Raw genomic sequence first — 21,701 nt, forward strand, 5'->3', positions numbered from 1 at the left:
CCGTTTAAGCCAACATTCTGCTATTTTTGCAGTCAGTTGGTAGTAGAAAAAGACTTCCCACAATCTCAGTTGTTGCCAGTTAATTATTGTGTTTACCGTTGTATGGCACAGCAGGCATATATCATTATTTACCGAGAGCTGTGCAGGAAAGCCTAGCTTAGCATATAGATTAGAATTACCGAGATAAACCGAGGGTGGGAGGGTAATGCATTCAGCCCCCCCCCCATTCCATTCACGCACACATTCTCATGATCTCATACATGGAAACATCATATTTCCCCAAAAAATGCGAGAGGAAGGGGAGGGGCGGACATGCTTCAGGATTTTTTCTCCACATCCTCATGATCTCATGCATGGAATCGACAAAGCTAAAAAGTTATTTGGGCGAATAATTAACAACACTTTAACTGACTCAAGCGCCTGTGACTGTGACAGGCATGATATCCCGTCTTTTTCCTGTGGTTATATATATATATATGTGTGCCTGTGATGACGACAGGCGACGCAGCGAAGACACACAATACAGTGATGATAGCGCGGAAGCAGTGCACCGAGTGGCAAGGTCTGAGTGTAACGCGCGATAACTATCGTCATTGATGGATTGTTGGTGTATTCGCTCCCATATGGTATTGGGGGAAAACCTCGTTTTATGGAATTTTGGAAATGATCAATGATCGGGTTACGTCTTGCATGAGTCGTATGCACAATCCTAAAACGAACTAAAGCGATGGAGATCGAAATCTTGACATAATGCCACTGTCCAAACTTTATTTTGACGATGTCATCCGTTTAGCTGTAGAAGTTAATGTTGAGTAATTTTTCCAACATTGTTCCTCATCCTTTGAACAGCAACAGAAATTGCGAAATAGCTCCAAAGACTGAAAGGAAACTTGTCCTCCCTTTATGACAAGACCTTTTTCCTGTTTTTTCTCTCACAGGTGCAGGATGCCCGCGAGATCGAGGAGAGTCGGTCGATCCTGGACGAGCTGGAGACACAGTACAAGTCGCTGTTCCAGAAGTACGAGGACCTGATCCAGAACAAGAACAAGCGCCTGAGCCAGACCATGCAGACGGACGACGGCGAGAACGCCGAGGACCGCGCCATGCGGCGACGCCTGGCCCACAAAGAGGTGCAGACCCTCCTCCACATGACGCTCAACAGGGACTACTTCCAGGAGAGTTGCCAACCACCCCCGTACAAAGCGCTCTTCAAAGACCTCTTCGCCACGCTGCGCAAGAGCCGCATCGACGAGAACCCCGAGCAGGACAGAGGGGCGACAACTCCTGGCGACACGCCGATTTCTTCCCCTTCCATGGAGTTTTCTAAGGTGACCTCCCCTTCTTCCACCGCGGCGGACTTGTCGTCGTCGGCATCCAGACTTCTCTCTCCAACGTCCTCCAAACTGCCCCTCTCCCCTTCCGCGGAGTTTTCCCTGGTGTCGAAGGGGTTGTCCGAACTGAGCAAAGGGTTGACGTCGCCTGTGGCCAACCCTTCCTCCAAGTCGCTGGCGAAGGGGTTCGCTGGTGCAGGCAAAGGGGAAGCACAAAGTAATTTAGACAAGAAGGCGAAGAAGGTCGCCAGGGACAATGTGAAACAAGCCAGCAAGGCCACAGAGCCGGACTCCACTGAAACCCAGGGAGACGGGGGTCGCGGGTCAGCGTCTAAGATGATGAAGGAAGAGGTGTACGAAAGCTGAACTGTGCTCTTGGCAGGTAAACCCTCCTCTCTCTGTTCGCTGAGGGAGATGGGGGTCGAGTGTAAGTGTTCAAGTTGATGGAACGCATGGTGAACGAAAGCTGAATACAGTGATCTTGGCAGAGAAACATTTCTCTTTGTTTGCTAGGGGGAAGCTTGGGGTCGAGTGTAAGTGTACACGTTGATGAAAAAAGAGGTGAACGAAAGCTAGCTGAATACAGTGCTCTTGTGCAAAGAACCTCTTCTTCCTCTTTTGCTAAGCCCGCGACTGCTTTCAGGGAAAGGATACTCCTCTCATGTGGAGAATTCCTTCCTTTTGCTAAGTTAAAGGTCTTACGTTTGCTGGTTACACAAAAAAATACGAGGTCGCCGAGCTTGGCCAAGGAAATGTAATGAGCTCAGTGAAAAGGATGGTTACGTTTTCGCTGTGTGTTACGGATTGAAAAACTCTTTTTTTTCTTATTCCAGAAAAAATATGACACCTATATATCTTCTGGATCCTTGTGTGGACGACTGCACTTTAACTTCTTTTGGATTGTGCCCACAGTTGTTTGAATGCCAGGATTGTCGGACAAAGACAAACGGGTTGTTCAGTAACTGTGCGGCCAGATGATCTGAATTGAAGCCTTACTCTCTGTGATGGTGCGTTTCTCTATGTGTATACATACGTTTGAGCTAGGAACTGTAATGGTAGCCGTTAAAAGCGGCTGACTTGTGTGCGGGTTTGAATTGGGTGTTTGATTTGATAAAAGCCGCACAGGGCTTACAACTGACTCGTGTGCAGGGTTACATTGTGTGTTTGTTTTGATAAAAGCAACACAGGGCTTACAACTGACTTGTGTGCAGGGTTACATTATGTGTTTGTTTTGATAAAAGCCGCATAGGGCTTACAACTGACTTATGTGCAGGATTAAATGATGTGTTTGTTTTGATAAAAGTAACAGGGTTTTACAACCGACATGTGTGCAGGGTTAGATTATGTGTTTGCTTATAAAAAAAGCAACAGGGTTTTACAACTCGCGGAGTGCATGATCCTTCGATAATTCAAAGTATTTTGCGCTTCCGACATAGGTTCAGACCTCTGATGAGAGTAAAACCTTGGGACCGGTAACAGGTGTACCAACATTGCAGATGTCCTGTCATGACATTTGGAATTAGGTTAAGTTTATAGAACACCTTTGTTATGAGGTGTCCTGTCAAAGGAGGGACCTCAGATTGCAGGTTCTCCCTGTGTACCATTTTAAAGTTTAATTTTATTCTGCTCCTCTCTGCTCTTGCATTCCTTTCATGGTTGAGCATTTCTTCCGTACTGTTTGGTATAATGCTTCATCAGTATCAAAATTAACGTACAACGTTTACCCTCTGTGGATTTTGTGTGGGAAAATAGCAAATGCATTGCCATTACGTTATCACGTTCATTTAGTTATAGGTAAGACAGGCTCGGTAGTTTATTTTTTGGTATCGCAGTGTGTCGCAATGGTGATTATTTTCTGTACGTTTTTTTTCTCTCAATGAAATGGTATGATTGGATTTCGGAACTTTCGTTTAGAACTGTTTGGGAAAGATGTTTTGTTATTCAAAACCGTTTTCCATAGAGCTCTGTAAATCTGAACAAATACTGCCAAAGACGAGCTGCTAGAAAGAGAGAGTGACTGTTCTTGTGTTCGGTGTGTGTGTATGTGTGTGTGTGTGTGTGTGTGTGTGTGTGTGTGGGTGTGTGTGTGCGTGTGTGCGTGTGTGCGTGCGTGCGTGCCGCGTACGTGCGTACGTGCGCGCGTGCGTGTGTGTGTGTTCGTGTGCTTGCGTGCGTGAGTTTGTGTCTGTGTGTTTACACGCAGATATGTGTGTTTGCGGATGAATGGCGCGGCGTTTACTTCAAAATCAAATCCAAGTTGAACGACAGGGCTTTCTTTTTGTTGTCGGCTCGCGGTGTATATATATAATGCATTGTAGCGATATTTCACCCAGAGGCTTTTCCCTTCAAATTCAAAGCAATGTGGACAGAGTGATAAGTCAAAGTACGCAACCGCCCATAACTTTGAATTGCTTTTAATGCTTATCTGCGCGACCGCATTAACGCACGCGTCCGTGCAACGTTTGTTTCTCATTCCATATTGTACATCTTCAATGTGGTTGACGTAGACTATACTTCGATGTTCATTATTTCGATAGATGTCGGAGGTATTTGAATGCTCTATTTAGCAGTTAGCGCAGTTTTGTTTTGAAGATTGCCGTAGTCATAGCAAGTGTCAAACCACATTTCAGGCGAATGCGTCTGAAACTATCGCCGGAGCTATGTGCGATCAAAAGACAGACGGCCAGACAGTTGAACAGAAGCCTTTTGATAATGACGATCTTTGGCAGATCCTTTTAGGCTCCAGGTATAATAAATACGCAAACTTCTGTGTATACAATCTGTAGTAGTCTCCTCTGTCCCGAAGAATTAATACTAAAACTTAGAGCACACCAAACTCTGGAAGATAATTGCCGAAAGCCTTCTAGTTGTGTTTCAATTGACAAGGTGACCATTTGCTGTTCTCGCTGAAGTTTGGGTCAAGTGTTTAAAAAAGAGTTTAGGTTCCCAAAGTAAAGGAAAGAGAACACCTTCGGTCATAATTAAGCCAATAATTAAATCTGCACCCGATCAAAGTTTGAAAAAGGAAGTTGACGCCCAAAAAGAGGAGATAGGGGTTTAAAAAAAAGATCGACCAAGAATGGCCAGTAATGTATCCTTGTCCCTCCCTCACATAATTATTCTCATTAGACACTTCACTTTCTGATGAAGTCAGATGTTGATATGATGTCCTGTGTTTTGATTTGAAACTCTGCTTGTGCATGTATTCCTGTTTGATTTCAGATGCAGTAAAGCTTTTTCTTTTTATATATTTATGCGTTTTTGTATCATATTTTCCTGTGATGATGTAAGCATGTCGTTATGTAACTTATTTTCCACGTTAACAGTTTGTACTTACCAGGCATTGCTTTGTAGTCAGTTTTGAGCTTGTACGTTATTCCTGGTTGTTATTATTTTGTTGTTCATTTTGTGATATTAGTATAAAGTACGTGTGATAACGCACAGGCAACACGACCTAGTTAATAATAATGTATGCCACGATCACCCTACCCATAACCCCGTTTCCTTTCTGTTGCTGTTTCTTATGTTCGGTTCATTTTGCTGGAGTAAATCGAAATGGAATAAGCGATCGTTGGACGTTTAATCAAACTTTCCAATATTCTCACATTAAATGTATTCTTTATTCGCGTAATTATGTAAATTGAACAGAAATTATCGCTTGGTGCATATTTTGAGTCTCGTTCTCTGTTTTTCTAGCCAATGAATGTGACGAATTTACAAGTACAGGGGGTTGACAAATCCTGAAAGTTCTCCCTCTTGGCGTACACAGACAATCTCAATGCAAGAACCCAGAAGAACAAGCGGCCGGTACTGATAGAGGTGTATGTGGTAAGTTTTTATCGTGTGCGAAGAGTGGGATGAACAAGTTGACTTATCTCCACTTGTGCATCTCTTCTAATTCCGTACGCTTGGTGACACGTGTGTGTGTTTGTGTGTGTGTGTGTGTGTGTGTGTGTGTGTGTGTGTGTGTGTGTGTGTGTGTGTGTGTGTGTGTGTGTGTGTGTGTGTGTGTGTGTGTGTGTGTGTGTGTGTGTGAAGACGTATTTCTGGAGAAAAAAGAGAAAAAAATTATCCTCAGGCTGCAGGGTCTGAATTTGTTATTAAAAAATGTCACAAAGATCAAAATAAAGTGTGTTTTTTCTGTCATAACGACAAGATCTTACAGGGGGCAACAGGTTTTTTTCAGTAAATCTTTTGTGATAAGGTGCAGTTTTGTGTGTGTGTGTGGTTTGATGTTTAATTAATGTTTTTTCTCTCCATTAGTTGGTTTTGAGAAAGTTTACGATCTCCCTTTTGGAACGATGAAGAATCTCAGTAGTTGAGACAAATCTGAACTCATTCTTATCTTCAAATCAAACTCCTGATACTGCATGTGAGTGAAATACTCTTTTTTAAACATTTTCCCAAAACTGGTTAGGAAATAAATGTCGAGTTGCTTTTTTTCTGAAAGAACATGGAAAGAAACCTTTGTTTTAATTCAGCTTGTCGATCTTTTGTTATCCATACTTTAGGCTGCCTTGATTCTGTGTGTTAACTTTGCAGCTCGCACGCACAAGACGAAATATTTAAGAAGTAGTGAAACACTCCTTCAACCCGCAACCAGAGACTGTACTCTGCGGTCTCTGACCAAACTCGCAGTCGAGCTTTTGCAAATGTTTGAGTTCGGATCATCAGTTGTAAGAAAGCGTGTAGATCAACATTTGCATCTAGAATCAGTATTTACTTTCCAGTATGATTTAAATGTCGAAGGAACAATTCGACACATAGTTGACTTGTTTCGTGTCGAGTGTATTTTCTTCCCGATTGTATCTGCTGTCCTGTCACCCTCCGGTAATCTTGATGACTTTGTTTTTTACATTTTATTTCTCGAAAGTGTTTGTATGGTTTGTGTTGAAAATAAAGCAAGAAGAACGTGTCTCGGTGAATACCGAACGAGCATTTACACACAATAAAGGTCAAAACTTTACTCGAAATGCCGAATGTAGTTTGTTGTTTTGTCAGTCCGTTTTGATGCACGTGTGTATACGCACACACACGCACGCACGCACGCACGCACGCGGCACACGCGGCACACACACACACACACACACACACACACACACACACACACGCACGCACGCACACACACACACACACACACACATACACAAACACATACATTCATGTACGCACACACACGCACTGACGAACGGATCTACTCACATGATAGACATTGTTGTGTTAACGAGATCTAGGAATACCAATAGACCCAAGCGTGTGTGTGTTTGTGTGGGATGTACGTACTTGATTGTACGTTTCTCTTTGCATGCGAGTGTGTTCCCAGAGCTGTATCTTTTAGCTTCGACGATCAGCCATTTTGGGGTTATAAAACAAAAACATAGTTATTGATTGATGTACAGAAAAAAAAGAGAAAAAAAGGGCGAAGTACAAGTTGTTACCTATGCCTTGTATTACAGGGGGACTACCGTGTATATCGTGAAACCCAAGTGGGGGTAGCGTAATTGTCTCCCTTATGTCTGATGTCTCTCTCTCTCTCTCTCTCTCTCTCTCTCTCTCTCTCTCTCTCTCTCTCTCTCTCTCTCTCTCTCTTTTTCTTTCGTCAGTGCCTTGTCTCTTGCGATGGGTATTCTGTATGTTAATGATCAGTCACTTTGACTTTGAAATGATGACTATCAGAATATTCCATTCAAATTCTCGTCGGTCAATATCCAAAACATTTGCATATAATTCTTTTTTTTTATAACTAAAGTTTTAAAGTCCCAGTACCTTTCTAAAACAAAATTAAATCTACGTTGCTCCTATTTAAATTCTGTTATTTTTTGAGCAAGTGAAACTGCTTTCTTTGTACAAGCGCGGTATTGTTTGCATTCGTTTTTCAATGGGCACAAACCAGACAGAATCTCCAGCTTTATAACTACACGCAACACTGAAGGCCAAGCTGACGTTTAGTTTGGAATGAGATTGGACATTCTTACCTGACTACATAAGAAAAGATGGCCAATTTGCCGATAAAAATTGATCACCCAACGTATGCATTTCATTAACTGTTCTTGACCACGAGGGAAAGCTTACGTTACGGGATCAGAGTGCAGGTCGAAGCACGCCCGTTGCAGACATTCACAAAGAAGAGACCGACTTTCACCGAGCAACAGGGTTTTCCTGTGCAATTTCCGTTTCTATACAAGCATCGTTGAGTGTCTGTATTGATCAGGTTTTCAACAGTGTTTGCTTTTATCTGCATATTAATTAGTATTGATCACGTTGCGATTGTAAACATATGTGGTGTGAGTGTAGCGTTTCTCTGGTGTAAAACTACCCCCCCTCCCCTTACATACACATACACCCACAGACAGTCATAAACACAAACACACGCGCTCACGAACGCACACACATATTTACATACACAGACGCATAAATACAGAGAGAGAGAGAGAGAGAGAGAGAGAGAGAGAGAGAGAGAGAGAGAGAGAGAGAGAGAGAGAGAGAGAGAGAGAGAGAGAGAGAGAGAGAGAGAGAGAGAGAGAGAGAGAGAGAGAGAATTGAAATGAATTGAATTGAATTGAAATTTATTTTACGAGGGTAACAGAATAAGCAATATATACATGCTTTTTTTCATCCGGCCCTCGCCCATTGAGGGGTAACAAACAAGAAGAAATAGAAGATAAGTTTAACTATAGTACAAATGACATATTTACCATAATTAACATGTCAAGCAACCAATAAGACATTTTAAGATGCATTGTGATTCTTTAGAGAGAGAGAGAGAGAGAGAGAGAGAGACAGAGAGAGAGAGACAGACAGACAGACAGACAGACAGACAAACGCATGCACACATCACGCACGCAAGCACGCTCCTACGCGCGCACACACACACACACACACACACACACACACACACACACACACACACACACACACACACACAGCAGTGTTGTTTCATAATCTGACATCACATTTTATTACGAAATCTCACCTACGCGCACAACATTAGTATACTTATGAATACATTCAACGATTAATAACTACTGGACATTTTCGCAATCATACAATACAAATTCACCTTACTCAGCGCTAAATAAAAACGTGAACGACGGTCCGTTTCATATGACATTATTCACAACAGGACATGACTGAACGTGCCATACCAGTTATTCAAGGTCTTTCTTGCAGTGTGAAGGAAATACATCGATATTGACAAAACACTGCACAGTGACTGAAGTTAGGGAAGAATAAGTAGCATTCGCGTTGGGTCTGTTTCTGGCCGGTATTTCAAGTCTTTTGATTCAAAATGTTGTTTTCATTTTCATTATTTAATTGCTCCATTGATGAGAAATTCGGTCCCGGCCTCTTTGTGTAAAGGTAGCAGCAACACTTGACGAGTCGCACTACCCAGGCGTGTGCATGTTTAGGAGTTATCAGTCCCTGGCACATACGGCAGAATGATCGAGGTCTTTCACGTGTCACAGCGTTGACACGAGTGGAACATGGATACCATGTCTGAATCCGCGCTTTAAGTTGACATGAGTCCGCCTCGGTCCAGATTCGAACCCGTGACCTGAGGATCAAAAGTGCTGTGCTCTTCTGAGATACCAAGCCCCAAGTATGGATCCTGGTTCTCCCAGAACCCGGTCATTCTCTTGCACCAACATGCATAGTAACATAGACAGATAAAGAGATAGATACAGAAACAAGCCGACAGAGAGATACAGACACAGACACACAGACACCGGGGCAACGACACGGACGCACATACACATATACCCGCAAACACACACACACACACACACACACACACCACACACACACACACACACACTGATGCAGCCCCCCTCCCCCCACACACACGGCACACCATTCTGCCAGCTAAGCAGAAAAACACAACACTTGAGAACTCTTGACCGCCTTGCCTGGTATCAGTAAATGCTTCCAATTACCTCAGGTCCACTGGTCAAAGACCAGACAAATGCAGTTATGTAGTAGACGCTCGAGTCCAGACTGCCTTCATTTGGAGCAAAAACGATAAACAAGACCATAGTGTAGAAAAGGCGGCGCTACTCAGATAGAAGTAAAAAGAGTCTCGGGAACATGATCGTTTGATCAGAACAAGAGTAGCCCTCATTATCGATGGACTCATGCCCACTAATTCCTCATGACTGTACAAGGGGTGAGGTAAGATCATACAGAGGTATATAGCTAGCTGACAACGACAGTTGCTATCCCAACGTGATCTTCACTACGCTTCTTCACAGACCTGTTATGTACTCGAAATCAACATCTGAATTAGAAGAAAAAAAGTCCGGCTTAGGCCAAGTTTCCTGGAGCCAGATCGAAAGGGCAGCCCAGGACCGTGTCGGATGGAGAATTGTCGTCGATGGCCTATGCTCCCCCGGGGGTTCATAATGGCCTAAGTAAGTAAGTAAGTTAGGCCAAGTTTCACACGTTAAAATACAAGAAGGAATAGTTTATGGACCTGGTAACGTATGACAATGCAAAACATCACCCTGCTCTCGTCATCCTTTGAGAATGAACAAGCAACGCCTTAGCTAAACCTCCGTTATCCCATTATCATCATTATGTGTCTGTTTGCTTGCCGTCGAAGTATCGTGAATGCTCAGTATTGTCGTTCATGAAACCTTCCATACATTCATCCCTCTTGTTCAATGATTCTTCCTTTTTGAACACTATTAGTTTATCTGTTTCGTTTTTCCCCTTATAAAATAATATATATGAATAATATAAAAGTCAAATGAAGGCGTGTTTACATAAACATGCGTAACTGATGTTACAACTACAGGTTCTTTTCAGAGAGGATTAGGTTACGGCTGTTGTTGTCGTTTAGAAGTGTTTACTTCTTGATAAGTACCAACGCCATCCGCCCATGTGTTTTGGATATCTTGTACTCTCTAGCGGTCATCCTGAAATGAGCACAGATAAGGCATAATAACAGTTTGAATAGTGCACAGTCTGCTAATGATTGTATACGCTGCAAAAAAAGTTGTTTCTTCATGTATTCTGAAAAGAGTTGGTTACTTGATGAACAAAGCACAACTACAGATTACTCGCAACACGTATTTCTTTCTGATATTCAAAACAATAACAAAACATGCTAAACAATCATTATAAAGTCACATCAATACAATCATTTGGCAGTGCAGGCCGAACTTTCTAGGATGTGAAAAATCCACCGTCAATTTTGAGTTAGCATCAGAGATTACGCAAACAAGCTTTGGTAGCTTCAAAGGTTTGTAGGGCTAGCCAATCATGCATAGAATGTTTTGCACATGTTTCGCCTGTGTGTACGGATGTGATCAGCTTTGTGATTCCAATGTAAGGTACGGAAGTTGTTACTCGTTGCTTTGCTTTATTTGTAAAGATGTTGCCAAGATTCACTTTCTTCGGCAAATGCGCCAAAATGTCTATGAACATTTCGGCCATTTTCACAAATTTAAGGAAGCTTTTGGCGTCACCATTCCCTTGCCTTGAAAACAGTTCGGCATTTGTTTTAGTACAGAATAAGATTCTTTTATCCGAAAAATCCCAGAAGTGTTAAACGGTACGGCGTTTCTTGTGCAAGATAATAGTTCGCATGTTAAACATACACTTTTTTTTCAGTAGAAATATCTACCAAATAACAATCTTAACACTCGTTTTGGTAAAAAAAGAAAAGAAAAAGAAGAGTTTAAGCTTTGTGTTTGTGGGACATGATTTACTGATAATTCATATTTATTAGATTGCAAGGCTATGATGTGTTTGAAAACGTTATCTTCTTATTCTCTCCAAATTCGTTTTTGTTGCATGTGACCGTAATTAATTAAGGTATTGTTTTCTTTTGGCATAATTACGCGACGGTTGAATAACTCTTGATTTTTTTCTTAAAATCTCAAACGACCTTTACATGAATTTTACTCATGAGTACACATTGCGGGAAGGTCGTTTGCCGTCGGCAGTGATCAAAACGCCGAAACATCTTTCAAATTGCTGCAAAACTTTGCCGTCATTTCGGCACATCTGCCGGATTTGTTTTGTGAAGGTAGGGGTAAGGTGACGCCAAGAAGTGCCTTAAACGTTGGACATTTGCCGCAATCTTCTTATCCATTTCCGCAAAGTTGCTGAAGGAATTAAATTCTAGAAACACCCCTGATGTCACATAAAAAAAAGAGAAGAGACACATTAAACCCACTGTACATAGTGTGAGTGCATGATTGACTTGTCGGTCTTGGGGTTTTGTTCCCATGCCTGCTCCACAAAGAAAACAGCTGATTTCCTTGTGGGCAACCTGGCAAAGACTGTGTCGTCACAACGACAGGTAAAAAAAACCCAGTGCGAACATTCATGGACATTACGGTGCAGCTAATATTTCATGTTCTCAATGAACACTGTACAACAAAAGAAAATAGCCAACGAAAAGGCGTTTAGCTTCCAACACCTTGTTCGCTAGCCAATCGTTTAGCTTTGTGCAACCAGTACACACATTCATTGCATGGTTATTACGGTGCAGCTAATATTTACGTTCTCAATGAACGCTGTGCTACAAAAGAAAATAACGCAAAAAAAAGGCGTTTAGCTTCCAACATCTTGTACGCTAGCCAATCGTCTGGCTTTGTGCAACTAATGGGTTACGTTCTCAAGGAGCTCTTCGAGCTGTGAAGAAGCGCTATATACATGTCCATTTTTATTATTATTATTATTATAGTACATAACAATAAAAAAAAAGCCAATGAAAAGACGTTTAGCAGCCAACATCTTCACCACCCAATCATCGTCTGACTTCGTGCAACTGATAGGTACCGTTTTCAAGAAGCACTACATAATAAACTAGCCAATAAAAAGGCTTGCAACATCTTGTTCACCAGTAAATCGTTTGGCTTTGTGTTCAGTGCACGGTTTGCTTCCCCAAGAACGGCTGGTGGAGTCATAAGCCATAAGGCATAAGACATTAGATAATGAATTGTCCATGCAATTAAACAATGGATGGAAAAGTGTGGTTCGTCTGCAACAACCAAACATATAACACAAAAAATACATACGAAGTAAAAACATCCAAAGACACATGTACCGTCCTTTCCGTGTAAACGATCAAGTTGACCGCCACAGCTGTGGCCAGGCTTTTACATGGAATAAGAGCATCTGTTCGCTTGGATTCACATAAATTGTGATCCTCCACCACGGAATGAGTCGCATGTCACCTCGCGCGGTTGTGCGCTAGGCTTAATATAAGTCCGGGGGGTGTCTGGTAACAGTGTGAGGGTCACCTTAGTCACAGGCTTATAACTCAAACAGTTTTCGCTCTTTTCTAAAACGGGTTTCACCACTGGATAGAGCATAAAAAACGCTTAAAGAAAATGTAAAAATATGAAAGTCATGCTCAGGTGACATGCGACTCATTCCGTGGTGGAGGGTCACAAATAGCGTGGCTGCATTCTGTGCAGAGTATAATTTTTAGTACTGAATTAATTTAGTACATTGACGTGGGTGTAATGATTATATATACGCAATTGGTTCTACAAAATCTGAAATTGCAACTCTGCACAGGAAGCAGCGAGGCACTTGATTTCTGGCATATGTTAAGGTTAAAGGATGCTTTTATCCAGTGTAAAAAGTCTGCGGCGATTGAGATAATCGCTTACACGTGAAGGAATGTACCTTTGACCATATCATAGCGGTCAGGTGATCTGTGTTCTCACAACGCTGGTCGGTCATCACAGTGCCCACAATAGACGCAATCATTTCTTCCCATTGATATATATATATTTAAAACTACATTGCGCACGCATTTTACACAACTTCTCATTCTCATAGTTGACAAACTTTTCTTCTTTTTCCAACTGAAGAGTCCAGACATGGGACGCTACTCTTTCGAATTATTGCAACAGTTGTCTTCCCTCACACGTTAACGAAAGTGAAACTAAACGCACGGGCCAAGACGCCGTTGTCGGTTTCGTTATGGTAAGCGGAATGCGTTGTTACGAAGCGGTTTACTCGTATCTGTGGTAATGTGTATTGTTGTAAATAGAATAGACTATAGCGATGGTCAGACATTGGAAAGGGCTATAGGCTGCATACCGTCGCGTTGACCGCAGTTGAACCTTGTGTAACTGACAAGGTTTCTCACGTGCAAGTAATGCAGACGACAGCTCACTGGCAATGTCATAGCAAAAACGACTTTGTAAAATCAGTCGCCGTCAAGGAGCCAAGCTCGACTCATGTTTTTCGTAACACGTTAGCAGACGGGCTCCTGTTTTAGGTATCTGACTGAAGAAGGATGAAGACTGACGAACTTTCCCTATCAGTCTACGTGATATCTTCCATTTTCATATTCATGCCAGGCCGGCGACTGTACTAAATGTTGGCTTTACACTCTTTTGAGGTATGTTTGAAACCGGTTATATTTTCATGTCATGTTGTCGTATGTGAGAAGAGTGACTGGTTCTGTGTTTAACGTTATTGTGTAGGCCTAAGCTATTGTGCTACACTGCTTAAACATGTGAGGGTTTTACGTAACGTTTTCTTGGCTTTAGAAAACAGGAATTAACGTGTAAATAATTATATTGGCTCATGCAGCTTAATATGTTGGACGAGTGAGTATTTTTATTGTGCGAGTGAAAGAAACTAAAGACAAGTTGATTTATGGACTATAAACTTTACAGTGTTCCAACTGGAGGGTTTTCATCGCCGGAGGCTGAACTGAACCAGTCAACTGCGGCTTGTGGACATGACCATGGCATGGAGAGCTGGCAGGGTTCTACAGTTAGCCGCCGAGACGAACTGGAAGGATCAAGGACTACGTCAAGCAATGGTTGCGGTGTCGTGAGGACTGGTGCACCCTTGTCAGTCGTCTGAAGGACTTACAGCCATACCAACATCTTGAAAGCCGAAAGATGGCAGTAGGGTAACGTACAGTAGAATACCTATTCGTCTTACCTGTTAAGCTGCTTTGTTTGAGCCAAAAGGTGTCTGCGTCTTGGACTGTAGAGTTTCTTGCGGTGTTGTCGGCCTAGAGTACTGGTCGAAGCCCGGAAATGATTTTGTGATGTAAAAAGCTTTGTAAACTAATAATAATTAGTCTTGGCAGTGTCAAGATCCATTTAACACCAGGTTTTTGCGTGTGTGAGTGCGTGTGCGCTTGTGCCTTGTAAGCTACTGTAGCGGACAACTATTCAGATTACATTCAAGCCTGTAAACAAATACTAAATTTATAGAGTGGTGTAGAGGCATTTATGATTGTCTAGAAACCGGCCAATAAAGGACCATAACATCTGGCGCAATAAGGGCTATACCACTCCATAACAAATGGCGCCCAATAGTGTTTGTTTGTTTGACCCTTTAGCAGTATTGTTTCTATCTCAAGGCACGTGCGCTTACACGGGTGTGAATGATTGTTTTGTTTGTCCTGTTTATCCAGTAACATTTTCAGATTTGATTTGATTTTTGATTTGATGTGTTGACTGGCATATTCTTGTAAGGCCAAGGTCTTACTCGAGTTTCGTTCATGTTATATTTTTTTAAACAGCTTCTGAACATGACCTGTATATAATTCTTTTGACTTTTTGGATAATCTCTGATCGAGATTCAGAAAATTTCATCGTTTTTTCAACAATTCATTTTCTTTTGAGGAAAGGGGGTGATGTTACGAAGCGGTTTACTCGTATCTGTGGTAATGTGTATTGTTGTAAATAGAATAGACTATAGCGATGGTCAGACATTGGAAAGGGCTATAGGCTGCATACCGTCGCGTTGACCGCAGTTGAACCTTGTGTAACTGACAAGGTTTTTCACGTGCAAGTAATGCAGGCGACAGCTCACTGGCAATGTCATAGCAAAAACGACTTTGTAAAATCAGTCGCCGTCAAGGAGCCAAGCTCGACTCATGTTTTTCGTAACACGTTAGCAGACGGGCTCCTGTTTTAGGTATCTGACTGAAGAAGGATGAAGACTGACGAACTTTCCCTATCAGTCTACGTGATATCTTCCATTTTCATATTCATGCCAGGCCGGCGACTGTACTAAATGTTGGCTTTACACTCTTTTGAGGTATGTTTGAAACCGGTTATATTTTCATGTCATGTTGTCGTATGTGAGAAGAGTGACTGGTTCTGTGTTTAACGTTATTGTGTAGGCCTAAGCTATTGTGCTACACTGCTTAAACATGTGAGGGTTTTACGTAACGTTTTCTTGGCTTTAGAAAACAGGAATTAACGTGTAAATAATTATATTGGCTCATGCAGCTTAATATGTTGGACGAGTGAGTATTTTTATTGTGCGAGTGAAAGAAACTAAAGACAAGTTGATTTATGGACTATAAACTTTACAGTGTTCCAACTGGAGGGTTTTCATCGCCGGAGGCTGAACTGAACCAGTCAACTGCGGCTTGTGGACATGACCATGGCATGGAGAGCTGGCAGGGTTCTACAGTTAGCCGCCGAGACGAACTGGAAGGATCAAGGACTACGTCAAGCAATGGTTGCGGTGTCGTGAGGACTGGTGCACCCTTGTCAGTCGTCTGAAGGACTTACAGCCATACCAACATCTTGAAAGCCGAAAGATGGCAGTAGGGTAACGTACAGTAGAATACCTATTCGTCTTACCTGTTAAGCTGCTTTGTTTGAGCCAAAAGGTGTCTGCGTCTTGGACTGTAGAGTTTCTTGCGGTGTTGTCGGCCTAGAGTACTGGTCGAAGCCCGGAAATGATTTTGTGATGTAAAAAGCTTTGTAAACTAATAATAATTAGTCTTGGCAGTGTCAAGATCCATTTAACACCAGGTTTTTGCGTGTGTGAGTGCGTGTGCGCTTGTGCCTTGTAAGCTACTGTAGCGGACAACTATTCAGATTACATTCAAGCCTGTAAACAAATACTAAATTTATAGAGTGGTGTAGAGGCATTTATGATTGTCTAGAAACCGGCCAATAAAGGACCATAACATCTGGCGCAATAAGGGCTATACTACTCCATAACATGCGTAATGATACATAGATTTTCCTTAAGTTAACCACTACTACTACTACTATTATTCGATTTTTTGTGGTTGGCAAATGCTAAGAACTACATTACGCACGCAATACACACGCTTCTCATGGTTGACAAATCTTTAGAACAACATTACGCAAGGAAATGATACATTTTCTCGTGGTTGGCAAATGCTAAGAACTACATTACGCACGCACAACACACGCTTGTTATGGTTGACAAATCTTTAGAACAACATTACGCAAGGAAATGATACATTTTCTCGTGGTTGGCAAATGCTAAGAACTACATTGCGTACACAATACAATCGCTTCTTACGGTTGACACATGCTTAGTTCTACATCACACAAGCACAGTATACAACTTCTCATGACAAATGATCAGAGACATTACGCACTCATATTGTACAAGCCCTCACGGTTTACAAATGTCTAGAATTACTGTAGGCCCTACACACTCATGTTATGCATGTTTTGCATGGTAGACAAATGTGACCCTCCACAACGGAATGAGTCGCATGCCACCTTTGCATGATTTTCATATTTTTACATTTTTCTAAAGAGTGTTTTATGTTCTATCCAGTGGTGAAAACCGTTTTATAAAAGAGAGAAAACTGTTTGAGTTATAAGCCTGTGACTAAGGTGACCCTCACACTGTTACCAGACACTCCCCGGACTTATATTAAGCCTAGCGCAGAACCGACATGACATGCGACTCATTTCGTGGTGGAGGGTCACAAATGTTCAAAACAACATCAGTAATTCTGCTTAGGGCCCGGTCACACAGCGCTGCGTCCTTACCACGACCATGCCGATCACGCCGATATGAAAAAGTTATAATATCGAGGCATATCACCTTCAAAATCCAGCACATGGCACTAATACCCTAGTTACATAATATAGACGCCGCTTCTGCTACGACGGAAAAGTGTCTGAGAGCGTGGCCAATCGTGTGCCAAACGTGGCAGGATCTCCGTGAGCGTGGTTTGGTCGGGGTGGGATCTGCTAGGTCGCGAAGCTGCACGCTCTCCCTACGCTTATTTTGAGCTGCACAAAATAAGCGTAGCCGGGTCTGGGCGTTTGGCCCACGATTGGCCACGCTCTCCGACAATTTTACAACGGAGTAGAAGCGGCGTCTCTGTGTGACCGGGGTATTACAGGACTGGTGAGTGGGTCATGATTAGTTGCATGGGCAGCGGCTATGAAAGAGTTCCCGGACGGTTTTAACAGTACGCCCTTAGAAAGCTCAAAACACAGAAACAAACATTGAAGATGTCGGAGTTTAAACATGTGGTAAAGTGAAAAGTACAACTTGTCTCCGAAATCGTTTTTATGTTTCTGCATTTGGTTTAAAAGGGGTACAAGGTTTTCTAAACGAAAAAATTAAAAATGCAGTATTAAAAACAGCACCTACAGGCCAGTGTTTCATGACCCTCAAAACATGATTTAGATTATACTTGTTCGCAAACTACTGTTTAACGGTCAAACAAATACTTTTCGTCATTTTTTATGACTTCTTTAGGTGCAAAAACGAAAGTTGTCTAAAATGAAAACTCTAGAGAACGGTTTTAGACTTGGCCATAACTTCACTGAGAAAGAAATCGGGGAGAACAATAATAATCTTTAGAGTTCTGTCTGGGCTATTATGATAATTTACTGACAAGGAGGTGTTGTGTGTTTGGTTCTTAAAAGTCACAAATGCTTTACTCACTGTGTATTTTCAACTTGTGCTTGGAAACAGGCAACCCTAGTTTAAGACAGCAATATCTATAAGTGTTGGATGGAGCATAATTCATGAATGTGAAGGTATCGTTTTGGGTTAAAACAGTCACTGTACATCATAAGTGTACAATAAATTGACTCAAACTCACTCGGTGTGCTTGGAATTGATTTAAAACAGTCACTGTACATCATAAGTGTACAATAAATTGACTCAAACTCACTCGGTGTGCTTGGAATTGATTTGATTTTAAACTGGAAATGTAGGCCCTCCTCCTTCTTCAGCGAACAAATTATTTCTGCTTTGCCACGCGTCCTCTTCCCCAGGCCATACACTGAGCAACTATCAGCTCAAATCTATACCACCCTCGCAACAACTTTTGCATGGACCATAATCTCAAAAATAACAACAAAAGAGGCTTGATCGCTAGGAAAAATACTAAGGAACGGCCAGCTAAAAAGGAGCCTTCACAACCATAGTTGTTATTTAACTCAGATTGTCTATTATGCAAAGTCTTCCAAGGTAGGGCATTCACTGAAGAACGATCAGCTAAAATCTACCTCTACCGGTACCCCTCTTCGAAGAAAGGAAATATCATCGTCTCAAGGACCACACGGAAAAATGAGGCTCGACAGCTTGGCCAAATACTGAGGTCCAAACAGGAGTCTCAATAGTCTTTACATACCGCGCATACAGTAGTTTTTACAGACCACAGAACGAGGAAAATACAACCTAGTTTTGATACAGGTACCAAGGCTTTCGTTTCTTTTTCTTTCTTTATTTGGTGTTTACCGTCGTTTTCAACCACGAAGGTTATATCGCGACGGGGAAAGGGGGAAGATGGGATAGAGCCACTTGTCAATTGTTTCTTGTTCACAAAAGCACTAATCAAAAATTTGCTCCAAGGGCTTGCAACGTAGTACAATATATTACCTTACTGGGAGAATGCAAGTTTCCAGTACAAAGGACACATACTGCTTGACTAAAATCTTTACAAAAATTGACTATATTCTATGCAAGAAACACTTAACAAGGGTAAACGGAGAAACAGAATCCGTCAGTCGCCTCTTACATCATGCTGGGGAGCATCGGGTAAATTCTTCCCCCTAACCCGCGGGGGGTATGTACCAAGGCAAGAAATCCACGAACAACTGACGCAAAACAGCATCCCCCTACCCCTAAAATCAACCACACACCAACAACCGAAGTCTATCGTCTAAACAGACCATACCGTAGTCTCGCCGTACCACACGTGCGGTCAGGAAGATACAACAAACAATGAGTTCGTTTACACACAGTTAACCATCTTAGAGGTGGTTGACTCAACCCACTTGTGCAACTATCTTCCTGGGTCAAGTTTAAACTTAATGTGCTCAGTATAAGGTATACAGTGGTACCTGTGATGCCAGGCCCCCCTCCATAATGTTGTCCCTTTGTATGATATCTTGACCAAAATAACATAACAGGCCCCCTGCAAAATGATTGGCTGGTCCCAAGGGTGCCCGTTCGATCATCACAGGTACCACTGTATTAAATTCAACTAACAAATTCCGTCGACAGTTAGGGTTAAACATTGCCAAAGCAACTACAACTAATTACCAACTGCCCTCGCCGGAGGGGTGTACATTCTCGGTGGGGGGCAGTTGTCCTCGGTAGGCAATTGTCCGGGGGGGGGGGGGGGGGGGGCAATTGTCCGGGGGGCAATTAGCCTGCTACCGTACATTCTAACTACTTGTACAGTCCGTAACAGGAACGCATCATGAGGTCGAAGTAGCAGTCGTCGTCCACGGTAGCGGAGACGCCGGCGTAGTAGTTCTGGAACTCTTCGCGAGTGACCATCCCGTCCGGAGTGCCCGGAGTGTCCAGCGAGTCCAGGAAGTAGCGTAACGTCTGCTCCTCTGTCCACTTGCCGGACTGGTACATGGGGTGGTTGTGCGCGTTCTTCTTGTACACCACTGCAACAGAGGGGGGAAAAGAGTGTGAGGAATGTGGGTGAGTTCGGACAGACATGGACAAAGGGACAGACGTACTGACAGGTAAGGTAGGTAAAGTCGGAGACACACATAGAGAGAGACAGGAAGGCAGAGATTGACGGAGAGACAGACAGCGCACACAAAATCGCTATCTGTCTCTCAATCTTTCTCTCTGTCTCTCACTGTTTCTCTCTGTCTGTCTGTTTGACTGTATGCCCCTCTCTCTCTCTCTCTCTCTCTCTCTCTCTCTCTCTCCCCCTCTCTCTCTCTCTCTCACCCACACACTGACACACACACACACACACATACACACACACACACACACACACACACACACACACACACACACACACACACACACACACACACACACACACACTTCTCTCTCTCTCTCTCCTCACTCCTCCTCTGTCTCTCGTTTTCTCTACTCTCTCCCAACCCTCCCATTCTATGTATATATATCTGTCTGTCTGACTCACACCCTCTCGCCACGTGTGCGTGACATTTACACCCTACTTTCAAATTCTTTTCCAGACATTGCACCATCATGTATAATAAATGTTTAAAAAAAATCTTGATTTACAGGTTTACTCTTCGTCTGCAAATAAAGTTTGGATGGAACTGGGTTAGGAGACACAGGCGGTTTCTCCCAGATGCCGCAGACTTTCAGTACATTGTGCGAAAAAGCTGCGTGGAGCCAAGAATAAAAGGTTTTCCCGCTTTCCCTTGCCCCAGTTTGTTTACTTATGTCACTGCAAGAATTCCCCCGTGGAAGCAAAGCTTACAAACTCTGAACCGTGAAAAACAGAAAGAAGAACGAAATGCTATTCGATCGTTGAATACACTGTGTGAATGTGCTCTTAAATTATTGCACAAGAACAAGAATGAAAATGCCAACCAGGAATGATTTATTCAACACAGCTCTCGTCAAGTTGCTGCCATGGACGTAGCAGATGAGTAGACTTTCCTTTATTTTTCTTAAACCTCTCAATGAATCCGGAAACATTTTTACTTCCGAATCTTCTGTCAAATGTTTAAAAACAGTTACTGTCTTCTGAGACTTGGTCGTTGCGAACCTCTCTCTCTCTCTCTCTCTCTCTCTCTCATGTGTGCCTTTTATCCTTCTGAAAATGTGCATGTATGTGTCTTGCGTCAACTTGGTGTGATAAGAATACATTCTCGTGTATTACTCCTTCTAGTATCTAAGATAGTATTACTGCATTTTATATTGGCATGGTGATTCCTTCATAATCTAAGATGGTATATATTAGGTCATGAACGTTTTTTTTTTAATTTTTTTTTTTTTTTTTAAACTTTGCTACCTGATCCTTTATTTGGTTAGTGTGTCGTGTTATGTTGGCTTGCCTTATAAGTTAGTTGATCTTCTGTGTGTGTGTGCGTGTGCGTGTGCGTGTATATATATGTGTGTGTGTGTGTGTTCTGATAATGTATGGTTGTATATCTGTATATCACATGTCGATAAAAAATGATCTTATTCTTATATTACTATTATTGCGTGTGTCTGCGTTTCATCATAAAAAGTTTGTTCCTATGTATTCCCATTTCGATTATAACCATTTTGCTTAGATCAGGACTAGCTGTAAGAAAGGTCCTACGGACCTAATGCTATCTTTCCTGTAATAAAGTTCAATGTTTCAATGTTTCAATGTTTCAATGTTTCTCTCTCTCTCTCTCTCTCTCTCTCTCTCTCTCT

General features: G+C 42.3%; 2 protein-coding genes and 1 long non-coding RNA gene across 3 annotated transcripts in view; 2 read left to right on the forward strand and 1 right to left on the reverse strand.

Annotated features, from left to right (window-relative positions):
* Positions 1 to 6,304, forward strand: part of LOC138958658 (cerebellar degeneration-related protein 2-like) — a 19,020-nt gene extending 12,716 nt beyond the window's left edge. The window contains exon 7 of the mRNA XM_070329885.1: positions 939 to 6,304. Within this exon, the coding sequence (XP_070185986.1) occupies positions 939 to 1,697 (759 nt within the window). The 3' untranslated portion in view covers positions 1,698 to 6,304. The remainder of the gene's footprint in view (positions 1 to 938) is intronic.
* A 6,994-nt stretch (positions 6,305 to 13,298) lies between these two features.
* Positions 13,299 to 16,084, forward strand: LOC138958655 (uncharacterized). Its single transcript, XR_011453464.1, has 2 exons — positions 13,299 to 13,698; positions 13,979 to 16,084. It is a non-coding gene; the product is annotated as an uncharacterized lncRNA (long non-coding RNA).
* A 3,616-nt stretch (positions 16,085 to 19,700) lies between these two features.
* LOC138958656 (calcyphosin-like protein) overlaps positions 19,701 to 21,701 on the reverse strand; it is a 20,690-nt gene continuing 18,689 nt past the window's right edge. The window contains exon 2 of the mRNA XM_070329880.1: positions 19,701 to 19,969. Coding sequence (XP_070185981.1) covers positions 19,743 to 19,969 — 227 coding nt within the window. The 3' untranslated portion in view covers positions 19,701 to 19,742. The remainder of the gene's footprint in view (positions 19,970 to 21,701) is intronic.

The sequence above is a fragment of the Littorina saxatilis genome, linkage group LG2 (genome assembly GCF_037325665.1).
Source record: "Littorina saxatilis isolate snail1 linkage group LG2, US_GU_Lsax_2.0, whole genome shotgun sequence".
In the NCBI taxonomy this organism is placed as follows: Eukaryota; Metazoa; Mollusca; class Gastropoda; order Littorinimorpha; family Littorinidae; genus Littorina; species Littorina saxatilis.